This window comes from Fusarium solani, assembly GCF_023522795.1.
Source record: "Fusarium solani strain SB1 chromosome Unknown bctg00000011, whole genome shotgun sequence".
Lineage (NCBI taxonomy): Eukaryota > Fungi > Ascomycota > Sordariomycetes > Hypocreales > Nectriaceae > Fusarium > Fusarium solani.
In genome coordinates, this window is record NW_027072149.1 from 1,971,453 (window position 1) to 1,985,834 (window position 14,382).

General features: G+C 51.3%; 5 protein-coding genes across 5 annotated transcripts; 2 read left to right on the plus strand and 3 right to left on the minus strand.

Annotated features, from left to right (window-relative positions):
• Window positions 1-552: 552 nt before the first annotated feature.
• Window positions 553-2,776, plus strand: MRS44_015747 (uncharacterized protein; the record flags this gene model as incomplete). Its single annotated transcript, XM_065619334.1, has 5 exons — window positions 553-1,000; window positions 1,068-1,534; window positions 1,602-2,420; window positions 2,480-2,660; window positions 2,700-2,776. 5 exons carry the CDS (start codon window positions 553-555, stop codon window positions 2,774-2,776), a joined length of 1,992 nt encoding a protein of 663 aa, XP_065475406.1.
• Window positions 2,777-2,967: 191 nt separating this feature from the next.
• On the minus strand, window positions 2,968-5,178 carry MRS44_015748 (uncharacterized protein; the record flags this gene model as incomplete). Its single annotated transcript, XM_065619335.1, has 5 exons — window positions 2,968-3,079; window positions 3,132-3,460; window positions 3,512-3,756; window positions 3,819-4,358; window positions 4,410-5,178. The coding sequence occupies 5 exons, from the start codon at window positions 5,176-5,178 to the stop codon at window positions 2,968-2,970; spliced, it is 1,995 nt and encodes a 664-aa protein (XP_065475407.1).
• Window positions 5,179-5,861: 683 nt separating this feature from the next.
• On the minus strand, window positions 5,862-6,452 carry MRS44_015749 (uncharacterized protein; the record flags this gene model as incomplete). The annotated part of the gene is made up of 1 exon (XM_046276778.2): window positions 5,862-6,452. One exon carries the CDS (start codon window positions 6,450-6,452, stop codon window positions 5,862-5,864), a length of 591 nt encoding a protein of 196 aa, XP_046130105.2.
• A 295-nt stretch (window positions 6,453-6,747) lies between these two features.
• MRS44_015750 (uncharacterized protein) lies at window positions 6,748-8,053 on the minus strand (the record flags this gene model as incomplete). Its single annotated transcript, XM_065619336.1, has 5 exons — window positions 6,748-7,027; window positions 7,126-7,283; window positions 7,336-7,522; window positions 7,574-7,783; window positions 7,839-8,053. The coding sequence occupies 5 exons, from the start codon at window positions 8,051-8,053 to the stop codon at window positions 6,748-6,750; spliced, it is 1,050 nt and encodes a 349-aa protein (XP_065475408.1).
• A 3,331-nt stretch (window positions 8,054-11,384) lies between these two features.
• On the plus strand, window positions 11,385-13,845 carry MRS44_015751 (uncharacterized protein; the record flags this gene model as incomplete). Its single annotated transcript, XM_046276777.2, has 6 exons — window positions 11,385-11,592; window positions 11,642-11,799; window positions 11,853-11,958; window positions 12,020-12,198; window positions 12,259-12,659; window positions 12,711-13,845. 6 exons carry the CDS (start codon window positions 11,385-11,387, stop codon window positions 13,843-13,845), a joined length of 2,187 nt encoding a protein of 728 aa, XP_046130103.2.
• Between the last annotated feature and the right edge of the window lie 537 nt (window positions 13,846-14,382).

A 14,382-nucleotide genomic window follows, 5' to 3' on the forward strand; every position in this document is an offset into this window, starting at 1 on the left:
TTCTCACAGAATGTGTAATCGGTTGGCACCTTTCTATTTCTGTAATGTGTGAGTTAGCACATGAGTACAAACAAGTGACAAGGGACTGCTGTTGTGGCTGATAGCCTCTTTTCGACACATCGTTGATGGAAAGCAAAGACAAGACAAAAGGGACATGGGTCGAGTCGGTAGGTATTCTATAACCAATGTCCATCCTCTCGACGGGCAAAACCTACTCTTTACAATTTCGTGCTTTGCAATACTTGTTCACTTGGCCAGGGAGCCGGCTGTCAGCCCACAGGGATGCCTGTCAGCCAGCCTGTCGACGGCTCAGCCTCATTTCTACACTTTTGGTGAGTGCTCTGCCTCAGGCATTCGTGCAGTTGTCGTGGTATTTGATGTCACCCAGCTTCATAACCACCAACTTCAACCCGGTAACCTTCTCAAACTTGGACGACGAGGTCGTTCTTTAAGCACCGGAACCCATGTGCCGACAGCCGTTAAGAGACGACCGACATTTTAATCTGGTCCGTAAAACCCCGAGCTAACCAGGGCCTTGACACTCACCCAGCCATGCAGCGCAACATGTCGTCGCCGACTTCTGCACCTCAAAAGTCTTCGCTGTACGCCAATCTTCACATGAGCGGTCGCCAGATTCGACTGCTCCAAATCACTTCAACCAAGCCTGAAATTGTCTGCAGGCTCGAAGTCGTCAGCCTTGAAGATGAGCCGGCATATAGCGCCTTGTCCTACGTCTGGGGTGACCCTGCAATCACCAGAACCGTACTCGTCAACGGCGAACGCGTCAATGTGACGACTAATCTCGCATCGGCGCTGGAGCATGCTCCCAAGCACCTAGAGGGTTCCAATGTGGCCCCTAGACTGTGGGCAGACGCGCTCTGTATCAATCAAGATGACCCCAACGAGAAGAACCATCAAGTTCCTTTTATGAAGGACATTTACTCGCAAGCGGAAATTGTGATTTGCTGGCTCAGGCCGCCGAATGACAAGATTCACCGCGGTATGGACTGGATCGAAGTTATAGCCCGAGAATGCCCATTTTTAGACGACGATGAGAATCCCCCAAGATACCCTTCACGATCTTAGTCTGCAGAAAGACTCTAAAAGTTCCGATCTTGCCAGTGCACCGAACCTGACAAGGTCTGAGGATGCCGATATAGACCTCAACGAGACGGCGACCACCGACAACCCCGGTGCAAGTGATGTGTTAGCTTCATATCAAAAGCCTCTTCAAGAGCTGAGTAAAAGACGGGTTCCGGCTCCAGAGAGCGGTAATTCGGCGTGGCTTGCCAACTATCCTTCATTCTATGAGAGACTCTGCGATAGCAAACACAACATAGAAGACCTCCCCTATGCGTTCCGATTACCATACTGGACTCGCATATGGGTATTTCAAGAGGTAGCTCTTGCAAAAAAGCCCATCTTTGCTTGCGGTACTCGCTCTGTATCTCTGGCCTCTCTCGCTCAACTCACACGCTGGGCCCAGTGGTTGATGGACGACACTACCATTGTCAGGCCCTGGGTCATAGAACGAGTGAGATGGGAACTTACCCAAATTCGCCTCCCGTCGTATCTATGGAATGCTAGATCCCATGTTTGAGGCACGACGTGCTGCGGGTCATCCCATACTACCATGTTTGAAAGCGCGGGATGGAAAGATCAGCCTGGAATCACATTGGGGCATGGCTTGCAACCTATCGACGAGTAATCCCAAGGACTATTTCTACGGGTTTCTAAGCCTGAGCTGCCTAGACCTGGTGCCGGATTACAGCTCCAATACGTCTGTGGGGATGGTGTGTCGCGACTTTATGGTCGAGTATGTAAGGGCATCTCGAGAGGGCACACTCGGCACAACATCTGGCGAGCTAGACCTTCTCGCCTTTGCTGGTGTAGGCCACGGGTGGTACGAATACCCTGATACGCGATCCTGGGCCCCCAACTTTCCGGGGATAGGGAAAAGGACGGGGAAAGGGTCGCCCATCCTTTCCTCTCGCCTCAGCCATTTCGAGGAGTTGTTTCTCCCATCTTCCGAGAAGGTTTCGTTTACTGGGTCTGATATGCTGGTCACAGTCTTGATTCTCGATAAAATTCAAGAATTGGGCCCCGAGCGACGAGATTTTAGTGATGGTGAGGCTTGGTATGGGCCGCAAGGGGTATTCCCTTGGGTTGTGGACATTGCAGCCAGCCGCCAGAAATACGTTACTGGATGTCATCCACTAGCTGTGTTGCACTCACTACTTAATTTCGAATCAAATATCCAGGAAGGTGAACCGGCGCTTTCCATTCCGGACCTCATGGGCTTCGTTTGGTGGATCGCAGCATGCTACAAGCGCAGGGTCCATGAGGAATCAGTCAACATCGATGCGAGAAAACCTGATCCAAAGATTGAATATCTAGATTGTTTGTTAAGGGGCGTCCCGGTGAGTACTCCGAGAGCTGCAGAAACAACCGATCGTGTTCTAACCTGCGGCTGCCTAAGCTTGATATGAACAAAGTAAATGAAGCATCGCATGGACTCCTCCAAAACTGCTTCAAGAAGGTGCAGAGACTGGCGGAGACGAGTCGCAGATACGTTGGCATATTTCCTCTCTACGTCCAACCCGGCGATGTGGTGTGTGTGGTGAACGGCTTGCGTTGTCCCGCCGTACTCAGGAAGGTAGGTGAGTATTATAAGTTTGTTGGAACTTGCTTCGTTCAAGGGCTGGAATCTGCAAAGCAGGTTCAGCAGCTAGCGGAAAAGGAAGGGAAGCAGGTTGAGACCATTGTGATTCGATAAAGTTGGATGGCGATGAGGTGACGCCCAAGATGGACCTTCTACCATGGCACGAAGAACCTTCTCTAGCCAGTACAGTGATGATGATTATTCTGCTCGAAATGTAATTTCTCTGCTTTCACTGCCACAAAACGCCACATCTAGAAGTTAGATGGCTTAACTTCTTTAGGCCCCAGGTTAATAAGCAGTGGCACTCATGCAACCACCGACATCCTCCGTGTCTCTGATCTCATTCGAGCTTCAGCTTGAGCCACAGCAGTCTCCCAATCAGTCAGGTATAGATATAGAGTTTCGATTCCAGAGACACTAGAAGCTGTGGTTAGTGAGGTGACCTATTGCATGGTTTGTCTCAACTCACACGGCAAGGCCGACGGTCAATCCGACCCAGAGACCAGCTAGCTTCCAGCCGAGACCAAAACTTGTTCCCAATGCGATAGGTAATGCCACAAGATAGTAGGAGAACAAGTTGGCGTAACCTCCGATTGCTTGGTGGCCGATTCCTCGGAGAAGACCGTGCGATACAGCGGCCATGGCATCGAAAATTTGCATTAATGCGCAGACGAGGATGACCTGTGAGGCAATATCAACGACCTCTTCATCTTCTGTGAAGATCCGTGGCAGTTGTCTGCGAAGAGTCACGAATATTGTCAGGTTGAAGAGTCCAACTACGCAGGCCGCAACAATGGCCTACAGCGGCATGTTAGTTCTGGACTTGTGAGGGATGAGATAGAGACGTACCACTCTTGCAGTTGTACGGGCAGCATCACTCAGATGCGCTCCAATCAGATTGGCAACTCGAGTAGATGTTGCAATGGCCAACGGAAACGGTATGTTGAATGACGTCGATGTCACGGTAACAAGGACGCTCTGTGCTGCCAGTTGAGCAGTTCCAAAACGACCAGCGGCGATGGTTAAGATCTCCAAGACGGAAAACTGAGCTTCTATCATGATCATGCCAGGGAGGGCTAGCCTTATCATTGGGCCTGTTTTTGGAGCGTCTTGTTAGTTCCAAGTCGCCGAGTTATCGAAGTCGAGCTAAACTTACCCCAGTTGCTGAATGCCTTCAAGCTGAACCCTTTCCAGCATTGCCCGCCTTCAAACAGCATGACGTAAAAAATGACTAGAATTGGCAGCAAGTTTTGAGTGACTGCCATAGCCGTTGCAGCTCCAGCAAAACCCCAGCCAGCTCTAAAGACGAACAACCAGTTTTGCAGGAAACTCAATGGAGCGCCGATTAGCAGTGTGTAAGTCGTCGCATGGAAGAGACCTTGCGACTGCACAAAACGCTTTGCACTCTCAAATGCCGCGACTCCAGGCATACCGGCGATCAAGACTCGCAGATAGAGAGCGGCAAGTGTTGCTGTTTGTCCCTTGCCAACAAGAGCTGAAAGGATTGGCTCCGAGAACCACCACACCACGGCAATGGGGAGCATTAGAATCCAAAGGAGCCAGGTCATGCGCTGCGCCTGGACACCCACGAGATGCTTGTGGCCAGATCCATAAGCTTGGGCGCAAAGGGTATCCAGGCAAGTTGCTAGGCCTTGCACGGGGACGTAATAAGTGATGCTAGCCGTCATCGTGGCCACTAGTTGTTTTTAGCTGTCTGATCCGAGGAATGTTCGGTGCTGATACTCACGGTTTACTGCTGCAAGCTCTTCCATTCCAAGGCGACCGACTGTAAGCACACTGGCCACAGTAACCGAGTAGTGTAGCAAGAACGTTGCGATCAACGGCGCCGCATATTGTACCAGCGTCTTAGCCTCACGCTGCCAGGTGGTCTCGATATCATGTGCAGCCACAGCTTGCTCCCATTTTTTATGTATTTCGTCAGGAGGCGGCGTCGCAAGCCCGTTCTCGAAGCCTGCTGTCACTTCAGGCAGTAGCCGAGTCTCCTCAGTGGGCTCTTCGGCAGCAGCATGATGATCTTGTACTCTCGTGCTAAAGACAGTTCGGTAGGCACGCTCGACGACACTGGCTCTTCGCGCACGAGGGTGTTTGGGAGGGAGGATGTCGTTGTCACGTAGCAAGTCGATTTCGGCTTGCAGGGATTCATCTTGCTCGTGCGGGTTGGGAACTGGAAGATCTATGCCAGGAAGCGGGATAGTAGAAAAGCCGCAGCCGTATGCGACGCCGTTGGGATGGAATGCGAGCTGGACGTCGGCGGAGTCAACGTGTCTCGAATCAGACTCGTCAGCGGCAACATGAGCTTCTTCGTCCTCTTCTTCTTCTTCGTCAGAAGAGCAGTCCTCAATATCTCGGCTCAAGATTTCTTGGACGCTTGGAGCTGTAGCCACAAACGATGAAGGGAAGGTCAAACTGCCGGGGAGGAAGTCGGATAGAATCGAGTGACGGCGGCCTCTGGAGCCGCCATCGATATCGACAGCCGAAGAGGTAGAGTCAGGCATTACAGCTGTAGGAAAGAGGGCTCCTGGCGAAGAAAGACGAGGATTGTAGAAAGTTTGATAAGCACAGTAACAGAGCAAACTCGCTATAAATACCCCCAAAATCCCCATTATCCCCAACGTTGAGCTTGATATGAAACCCATCCAAAAAAGCCTCTGTGATGTCAACCCTCAGTGCTAAGATAAGAGTCGACGAGTTAAACGGCGAAGAATGGCGCCACCGCCAGACCGAGCACACCCTTTGCCAACCCCGCGTGTGAGTTATGACATGATGACATCTGTCCGACCCTGCAATCCAGACCGGGATCGGCATATTTTTTGATGCGAACCATGGTTTTTGCATCTCACCGGGAGATTTGTCCCGGGATGGACAGCCGATCGAAACGGTCAAAGCACAACATCAACGGCTCTTGGCGGTGAATATCTTCCTCACATGCTATCGCCGAGGCGCGCAGTCGCTGAGTGTTAAGCACGACAGCGTTTTGCAATCAAATAGGTAGTGAGCGATGTGACTTTCTTTACACCGTTGCAATCTGTTTGGCACCTGTGACCTGTCAAAACTTCTGACGGCTTTCAAGGCTCATCACAGGCCCACAGGGTATCTATGTCCAGATTGGGCCAGTTGCAGAAGATAAGCACATACAAGATGAAATCAAGGGTCTCATTCAGCCATGATAGATCCAGGGTTAGCTGTTTTTGCCCTCAGAAACACCATTGGTCTCCCGGTCCGCCACCTGCGGCCGCTTCCAGGTGAGCTGCAGCACCCTCAACGGCTTCTCCCACACTATCTTCTCTTCGTCCAGCTCAACCACGAACCCAGCTTTCTTGTACAGATAAACCGCTGTGTCCTGGGTATCACTCGTATAGAGTGTGGCCTTGTCAAACTTGTTGCTGTCAATAAACTCCATCGCCGCCGCCAAAAGTTTCTTTCCGATCCCCAGACCACGAACTCGCTCATCCACGATGAATCCACGTATCTGTGCTGCCCCTGTAGTCTTCAAGCTTTCTGAGTCGACAAGAAGAGTCCCTACTATGCGTTGGGTAAAGACGCCAGGGTTCATATCTGGCGGAGGGGTTTCGACGGCTGCCCAGACTTGATTGCGTGGATTTTTCTCGAGTCTCTCGATGATTCCGGCAAAGTCTTTGGCGAGTGATGTTTCAAAGGCGAGACCCCAATGGACAGATGGATGGTAGAAGGCTATGTGCATCTCGAGGCACCTGGCGAGGAAACCGGGACGGTATCCCGGTTCGATGGTGATGGTGGAGGCGCCGGCCATGGTTCACGATAGGGTTTAATGGATAGGGTCAACTGACAATCACAATGGCCAGGCTAAGAGATAACTATAAGGTTTATATAACCAGCTGCAGCCTGGTGTTATTGGGGGCTTGAAGATGCTCTTGTGAGTCAATTCTTGGCACGCCTTGTCAATGGCAAGTTGACATGCGGGGTTAACAGCCTCACGCGGGGTTGTCCGATGTTATTGCTATCGCCGGTATCCGTTGCATGGATATGCATGTTTGTATGGTTCGATTATTATTATTACGTTGTATGAGGCTATCTTATTTTCTTGATCAAGGTCCCGAATCAGTGCTTGTCATGGAAGGATCACGACTGGTCTCCTGAATCTGAATGACCTGCCTGGGATGCCCAGTATCCGAGGTCAGTGGCAGCTCATCCTCAACCCTCCCCGATCCTCGTCCTCTTCCTCCATCTCGTCTGACTTTATATGTCTTCGTATCGGCCTCCACCTTGACTTCAATATCCGTTCGTCGATGAATGCCAGACCCAGGACCAGCTCGGCTGATAGGGCCTCCGGCCTCTTCGTCAGAATCTCCAGCAACCACCTTGGACCTATTCGTCATTTGAACGCCATTTCCGTGAGCCAAGGGTTGTTTCCCGTTCGGTTGTTGCTGGGATCATGTCCGCTCGTGCCGTGGTTGGAGTGTGACATCGAGGGGTAGTAATCGTCGGCGTTTTCACCGCGGGCGAGACGAGTGATGAGCGAGGCCATTGACATTTCAATGTTGAGCTTGACCATGTATGCGACAGGATGGAATTGGATGTAGACGACTTGGTTCGGTAATGACATGAGTCCGATGAGCATGCCCTGTAGGTACACATCAGTAGGTGTGCGACCAGTATAAACATTGGTCACTTACATCCATGGCAATGGAAACAATCATGAGCTTTGCGTTGAAGCCGACGAGAGGCTCGTACTTCTTCAGACGATGTTGCTGAAGAAGGCGCTTCTTGACAGTTCGGAGGAAGTACCAGTTAAGTCCGGCGTCAACCAGCAGGATGAGGACTTTGGAGACTCGGTCCCAGTACTCATTGATACGAACAATGCTGCAACAATCAGCACCTTAACCAAGTAGTTGTCTTAAGCGATATACGTACAGTTGACTTGCTGGGGGAACCGTGTGTGCGGGTATCCAGATACAAAAGACGGCAATGTTGATGCAGGTAATGATGAGCGCAGTGCCCCATTTGAGTTTAAAGATTGTAGATCGATGCTCGGCGATGATGGAGATTCGGTTGACGATGATTTGCAAGAGCAGCTGGACCTCAAAGACCCAGAAGAACAAGATGAAAAAGAGGACCGGGACGCTATAGAATGGTCAGTGCTGTCATCTTGAATAGCCAATGGCGTAGGAGATCTTACGTCGGAGATATTATACCATCCAGAAAGATCCAGCCGATGATGGCAATGATAAGGTTGGCGGCGATTTCTCCCCAAAGCATGTAGATGTAGGCGCTTCGCAGGGGATTGCGGTTTCGTCGTGTCTGCTTGATGGCTTCCCAGACCGTCAACAAGCCGAAGCCGATCGTAAAGCCGGCTGCCAGCGAGGCGATCTTGATGTCACTGGTAGACGCCATGGTGCAATGATCAACGTCTCCTCACAGAATGAAAGAAAGAAAGCAAAGAAACCTCCAAAAGGAGAAAGCTTAAGCACATGGAACTGACATCGGGCAGACACGTTTATAACCATGTTTTTGACACGCTCGGAAGACCCACCGAGATTTTGGTTTGCCACATGGCGGAGGAGCACCAGGAACGGTCTGGCGCCGGGGAGAAAAGTCTACACAGTCTTGAATCAGGGTCAAAGCCCCCTTGCGCTATTGTATCTCAGTTGGTGCGACAATTGCCAATCTAGTTCCCAAGGCCGTTATTATTACGGATACTAATACCTTGGCGTGAGGAGGTGTGGTTTGAGGTGGTGTGGATGGGTACGTGCTAATAACGAATGCCATTGCGGAGGGCCACATGGCAATGCAGACACGTTTGATCGACGTTATTCCTGCAAGGTCAATGATCTGCGCATGGTCAGGGGCAAGCAAGGGGAAAGAATCTGGACCCAAAAACTGGGAACCTCCCATTGTGTTGGGACGGATATGCTTCTCTTCTCGGGCAATGCCGTGCTCGGCGGGCCGAGACTAACTACTATCGGGCCTTTTCCCCTTCTTCGTGGTGGCGTTCCGCACCAATTTCTAGCGCTTTGACAGTGAGCTAGTGAATCACGGGGTGGACGCCTTCTCCGTGGTGTTGAGTCAGTCAACGTCGCGGATGATCCAATACGATACCTTGACAGCACCTTTGTATTTAAGCGAGCCGAGGTAGCGAGCAACGACTCCGAGGTCATGATCAGGGTGGCTCGATCAGTCATTTCAAGGATTTCGAATATGGCGTTTGGGTATGCGTGCATTGCCTGTCAATACAAACTCGTGTAGAGACAAGAGCTAAGAGAAGACGATCACAGAGGTTCCCGTAACTTAGCCAGTCCAAAGGTTGCCCATTTGAAGTATACCTAGGCTCCATATTCCAGCAATTGTCCAGCTTAGTAGACGTGATCTGCAATAAGGCCTTGCCGTTGACGGCTCTAACCGATGAAGCCGTGCTGGGGATAGCCGAGTGCCGTCTTCGTGGATCATTTTGGAGGCCAACCCGTAATATTTCTTTAGATTATCTAATTATTTTCACATTTCTACATCTGGCCCACAGTACAATATATTCATTGCTATCGCGGGGCTGGTCCTTCATACCGAACACACTGGAGTCACTCATCTATCAAGATACTGACTGATAGCTCCGGTGTTTCCACTGTTACATCGCTAGTCTTAGTCCTGCCATTCCTGTGCCGCCTATGCTCATCCCGGTACAAGCAGACTCCGTGGAACTGAATATCTTTCCAAAGCTGGTACTTGAAACGGGCCTATAACATAAGTAGGGACCTTTCTGACCCCTATTAGATCCTGGTTAGGCGGCCGGACGACCGCCGAGCGATCGCTTGTCGCACCATTCTCAACGCCGTGTTCCATCACAGTCGCTTGGTGCTTCACTGGCCGCAACACATACACTCGTCTTGCAACTTCACCAACACTACTGAATGTCTTCCCTCATATGGGAACTCCTGGACCCCGCTGATCATGTTCTCCCAGCAACATGTTCCTCAGGGAACTACAACAGGCAGAAACAATAAATAAATACATCACCCGACGCCGAATAACCCAAAATCAAAGATAGCTATTAACACCAGTATGTGTTAGGACTTGGGACGCAGTCCTCGACACCTAAGTACTGAGTTGTTTACCACGCGAAGTTGATTTCAACTCGCTGACGAGTGATGAGACTGCAATCTGTCCAATCCAACATGTTTCCACGATTCTTATCTTGACACTAAGACAGTGAATCCAAGTGAGGTGGAGGTGCGTTCTTGCAGGTGACGGCTCAGCCTCCGTGACCTGTTTTCCGGTCTCCTTGTCTCCCTTGAGACGTGCAAACGTATGTACACAGTGCTTCCTGGCACCCAGGATTCGGCGTGGGGGCTTGTCAGCCATCAGGACAGTACAGATGCAAATCCACCACAGAGAGAAAGAGGAGTACATTGTGCCTCAGGGATGAGCCGTTACTGTTCGTACAACGCTGCGTCTGCTGCGTGCATCACCGGCTCGCGATTCTACAGGGCCCGTTGTGGCTTTGAGACATTTGACTCATCGGCGCGCCGATCACTTGGTCAGCCCCGACATTTTCCCAACGTATTTACATGGACAAGCACGCGTCAATAGTGGTGAAGAAATAAAGGCACTTTTTTGTACTTGGAGCACACTGAATATCGGAAGGGACGCGAGATCAAACGGTTTGAGCATTGTTGCACTCCACGCAGACAACAAGCTCTCCAATCTTTCTTTAGGCTGCCTGCATCTGTAGCTTATTTCTGCATCTGGCCACAGTTAAAGACCCTTGGCCAGCCGAAGGGAAGGTCAAAGACCCTCCATACCCGGCCGAGACTGGTAAGATCTGTCAGATCGCCGTCATGGCCCGCCATTTAAGATGTTAAGGCTGCGGCTTTTCTCTCTTTCAGAGCATCTCAGTCAGCCACTCAGCCGCCACAGCGCTTCAAAATAGCCTAGACCAGAGACTACTGCTTGAAATATTGGTGATTGCTGCGGCACAGCACGGGAAGTCCTGCAATTCACCCTCTGATGAGACATCACATCACATGCGTGTTTCGATTGGCGTTTGTCTTGAGCATTCATCAGCATTACCCCGCAGTTGCTTCTCCTCTTGGCTCAACAGAACTTACTAGGAGCTACGGCTCTCAAGAGCTCTTCCATACCTTCGGCTTGCCTGTCCAGGTGCGCAGTATTGGTTCATGGGGCCCTGCCCACCATAGCCGACCCCATGGCCAGTTGATGGCCAGGATCAATATTTATAGATCTATAGCTCCTCGCAAATATATTCAGACGATACGGCAGGGCTGGAGTGCTCAGATATCACACAAGTAGGCTGACGCTAGACCGCGGTCTAGATCGCAGACTGGTGGTGGCAGTTCTGAGACACACGGCCGTATCACAGGTGACAGTTATGAGAGCTAGTCTCCGCTGCCATTCAGTCCGCGACATAGTATCTGCCAAGAAAAGCCATCCGTCACATTATGTACTTGTCTTCAGCCTCCAAGCAGACGCCTCGAACATCACCAATGGGCAGGCTGCGTGCTGTTCACTAGTGTCGCCACAGCCTCTTTTCCTAGCTAAACAATGGCACACCTGAACTTTGAGGCACACCAGAGCTGATGTTCTTCATATTGCTGAGGGGAAGAAACCCTATAAGAGGAATGCTGTCCCCTTGCTGTGCTTGATAGCCTACCATACTCAGCTGCAATTTTTCTCCTGCAATTTTTAGTTCAAGGCATCCCTCAGTATTCTCAAGATGCCGCCCTTCAACCCTCCCCAGCCTAGTCCAAATGAGCCCTATGTGGTCAAAGGCATTGATGTCAAGCCTGGGCAGAAGTCCGGAATCCGCCAAGAACTGCGAGAGTTCAAGAAGAATGAGGACGCGTGGAACCTCTACCTGCTTGGTCTCTGGCAGTTCCAACTAGTTCCTCAGGACAGGCTGCTGTCGTACTTCCAGATCGCTGGTAAGGATCCCTTGTGTCCCATGCATGTATAGCAGCTGATAGTGCCTAGGAATTCATGGTCTGCCCTACAAGGGATGGCCTGAAAATGACCCCGAGCTCCTCAAACTGGAGAGGCAAAGGACTAGAGAGGATGGATTCGGAGGATTCTGCACCCATTCCTCTATTCTATTCCTTACCTGGCATCGACCCTACTTGGCCCTCTTTGAGGTAAATATTTTATACACCTAACGGTGTAGTTAATTTCTAATCGATCGCTTTAGTCTGTCCTCCGGGATGCCATGATGCACGTGGCGAAGCAGTTCACCCCGGAAGAAGGCCAACAGAAGTATGTGGCCGCCGCTGAGGCATTCCGGATGCCATTTTGGGGTTGGTACTCTTTCGAGCACTGTTCAAACTGAACCTATTTAACTAACACTATTATTACCAGATTGGGCCCGTCCAGACCTCCCAGTGTTTCCCACCGAAGCTTCTAGCTCCAAGGTCGTTCAAGTCAGGATGCCAGATAGCCTGAGGAAGGAGTACAACTTCCCGGCGGGCAAACTCGTCGAAATCCCCAACCCCTTGTATTCATACAAGTTTCAACCAGGCACTCAGGAGAATATCAAGGTAAGCCAAGGAACCACGTCAAACGCATTTGGATTAACCTGACATTCGGATACTACGTAGGTCGACAGGTTGTCAACAACTACTCGCTATCATCAACGCGGCAAATCCGAGGAGGAAGAGTCAGCGCTGAGCAAGCGAGATCTCCTCATCGAGTCCATCACGCCATATACCAAGGGAGTCGACGACGGCTTGAGAATGGAGGTCAACCTTCGCGAGCGAGTGGTTTACCTTCTCCAATCCTACGAGCTTTTCGAGCAGGTAAGTCTGAACAAGGTCCCCTCTAGGGTTGTGCAGCCGGGCAAGGGACAAGACGAGACCGTGAGGAAAGGCCGCGGCTTCGGAAGTTTCGAAGATGTCCACAACACCGTCCACGTTCTCAGCGGCGGTACTGGCGACAGATCTGGCCATATGGGAAGAACCTCCTACTCAGCTTTTGATCCCATCTTCTGGCTCCATCACACGTAAGTATCATGCGATGCACCTCAAGGGCCACAAGACTGATGTTTACAAAGGAACATCGACCGCCTTCTCGCTATCTGGCAGGGCCTGCGTGAGAATCCGGACAAAGAGGACGCCTGGGTCACAAACCAGATAGCAGGGGATGGAAACTGGGCCGTGCCCACCGGGGGCAAAGAGGGAAACCAAACACCCCTCTTGCCATTCTACAGGACGGCAGACAAGACTGTCCCTGGCCCGGATAGGTTTTGGAAATCCAGCCAGGTCCGGGATACGGCAACGTTTGGCTACGCGTACCCAGAAACCCAGCACTGGAATTTCGCTGATCTTGCCCTTTACCGTGCGAACATCAAGGACAAGCTTCGTTCCCTCTATCCATCCGGGTCACTGGCAAACATGGTCGTGGCCACGAGGGGAGGAAATGAGAAGCCAGATGTTACGCTGAGGGAGCGCGCCACGAGGCTCAAGCAGGTCCAAAAAGTCGAGGCGCCCAATACCGCATTGACTGCACTGTCTCTCGCTCATGCAGCGAAGCCTGCCGTTGCAGCACAGCTGCAGTCGGTTCTTCTGGATCTAGAGGTTCCCAAGGTCAGCGTCCCCAAAGAGCGCTCCGTGGCCGACCTAGTCAAAGGCCAAACTTACCTGGAGTGGCTCGTCAACATCAAGGCGGTAAAGCACGCCCTCGCGGGCCAGTATGGGGTCCACGTCTTCCTTGGCGATGTGCCGGAGGAGGAGCCGACTACCCTCTACGTCGTATCGCCGTATCATGTCGGAACCTTTTCTCCCTTTGGCCAGGATGAAGAGACCTCGTGCGGCAAGTGCAAGGAGGACCAGGCCGCCGGTCTTGAGATCAGTGGTCAGATCCCCCTCACGATTGCTCTAGCTGAACGCTACTTTGCCGGGCAGCTGCCCAGTCTTGAGGAAGAGGACGTCAAGGCGTATCTTACGAAGAATCTCCACTGGGAGGTCGTTGATCAAAACGGTCAGAGACTCAGGCGTCGTCGAGATGACCTCGCGGGCCTGCTCGTTGGTGTTGTCAGCAATGAAGTCACGCTTCCCGACACTGAGAATGGGTTCCCCAGCTACTCCGAGTACATCAAGGTGTATCCCGAGATCACTACCAACAGAGACGGAAATGGTCGTGGAGAAGGAACAGGAGTTACAGAGGGGCAGGAGAAATTCTGTTGTTAGAGTGGGCGAGTTGTGGGGGCTGAAGCCGCTTAACCGGCATGAGCAGAAGGATCGAGGTCGGGAACCTTGATCTTTGGCCTGACTCTTAGTCGCAGTTCAACCTGTGACAGTTCCGTTTCTTTCCCTAGTAGGACCTCAATTTATTCGGCCTCTAGCAGGCGTCAACGAGATTATATGAGCTGCTTAGGCCTTATTGTTCAACATTGTGATGACGTCATGTTTTGGTGCTGAGAGAAACGCCCTCACTACAACTATAGTGAAAGTTGCATCAATATCGTAGACGACAAAAGTTAAATACCTTGGTATATACCGATGCAGTTAATCCATTAACTATCTGGTTCAACCGTCGACAACCGTAATGTTTCCTACCGAAAGACCCCCAGGCGTGCTATTTCGCCATAGACAGAACAGGTACGGCACGCCGGTCCGCACAATCCCTCGTTTGGAAGCCTATGACATACAACCATGTATTAAACAGACAGTTGGAAAATACTAGAAGTGCTATAATGACGGTTTTAGGGTAGACAAGTCAGCGCC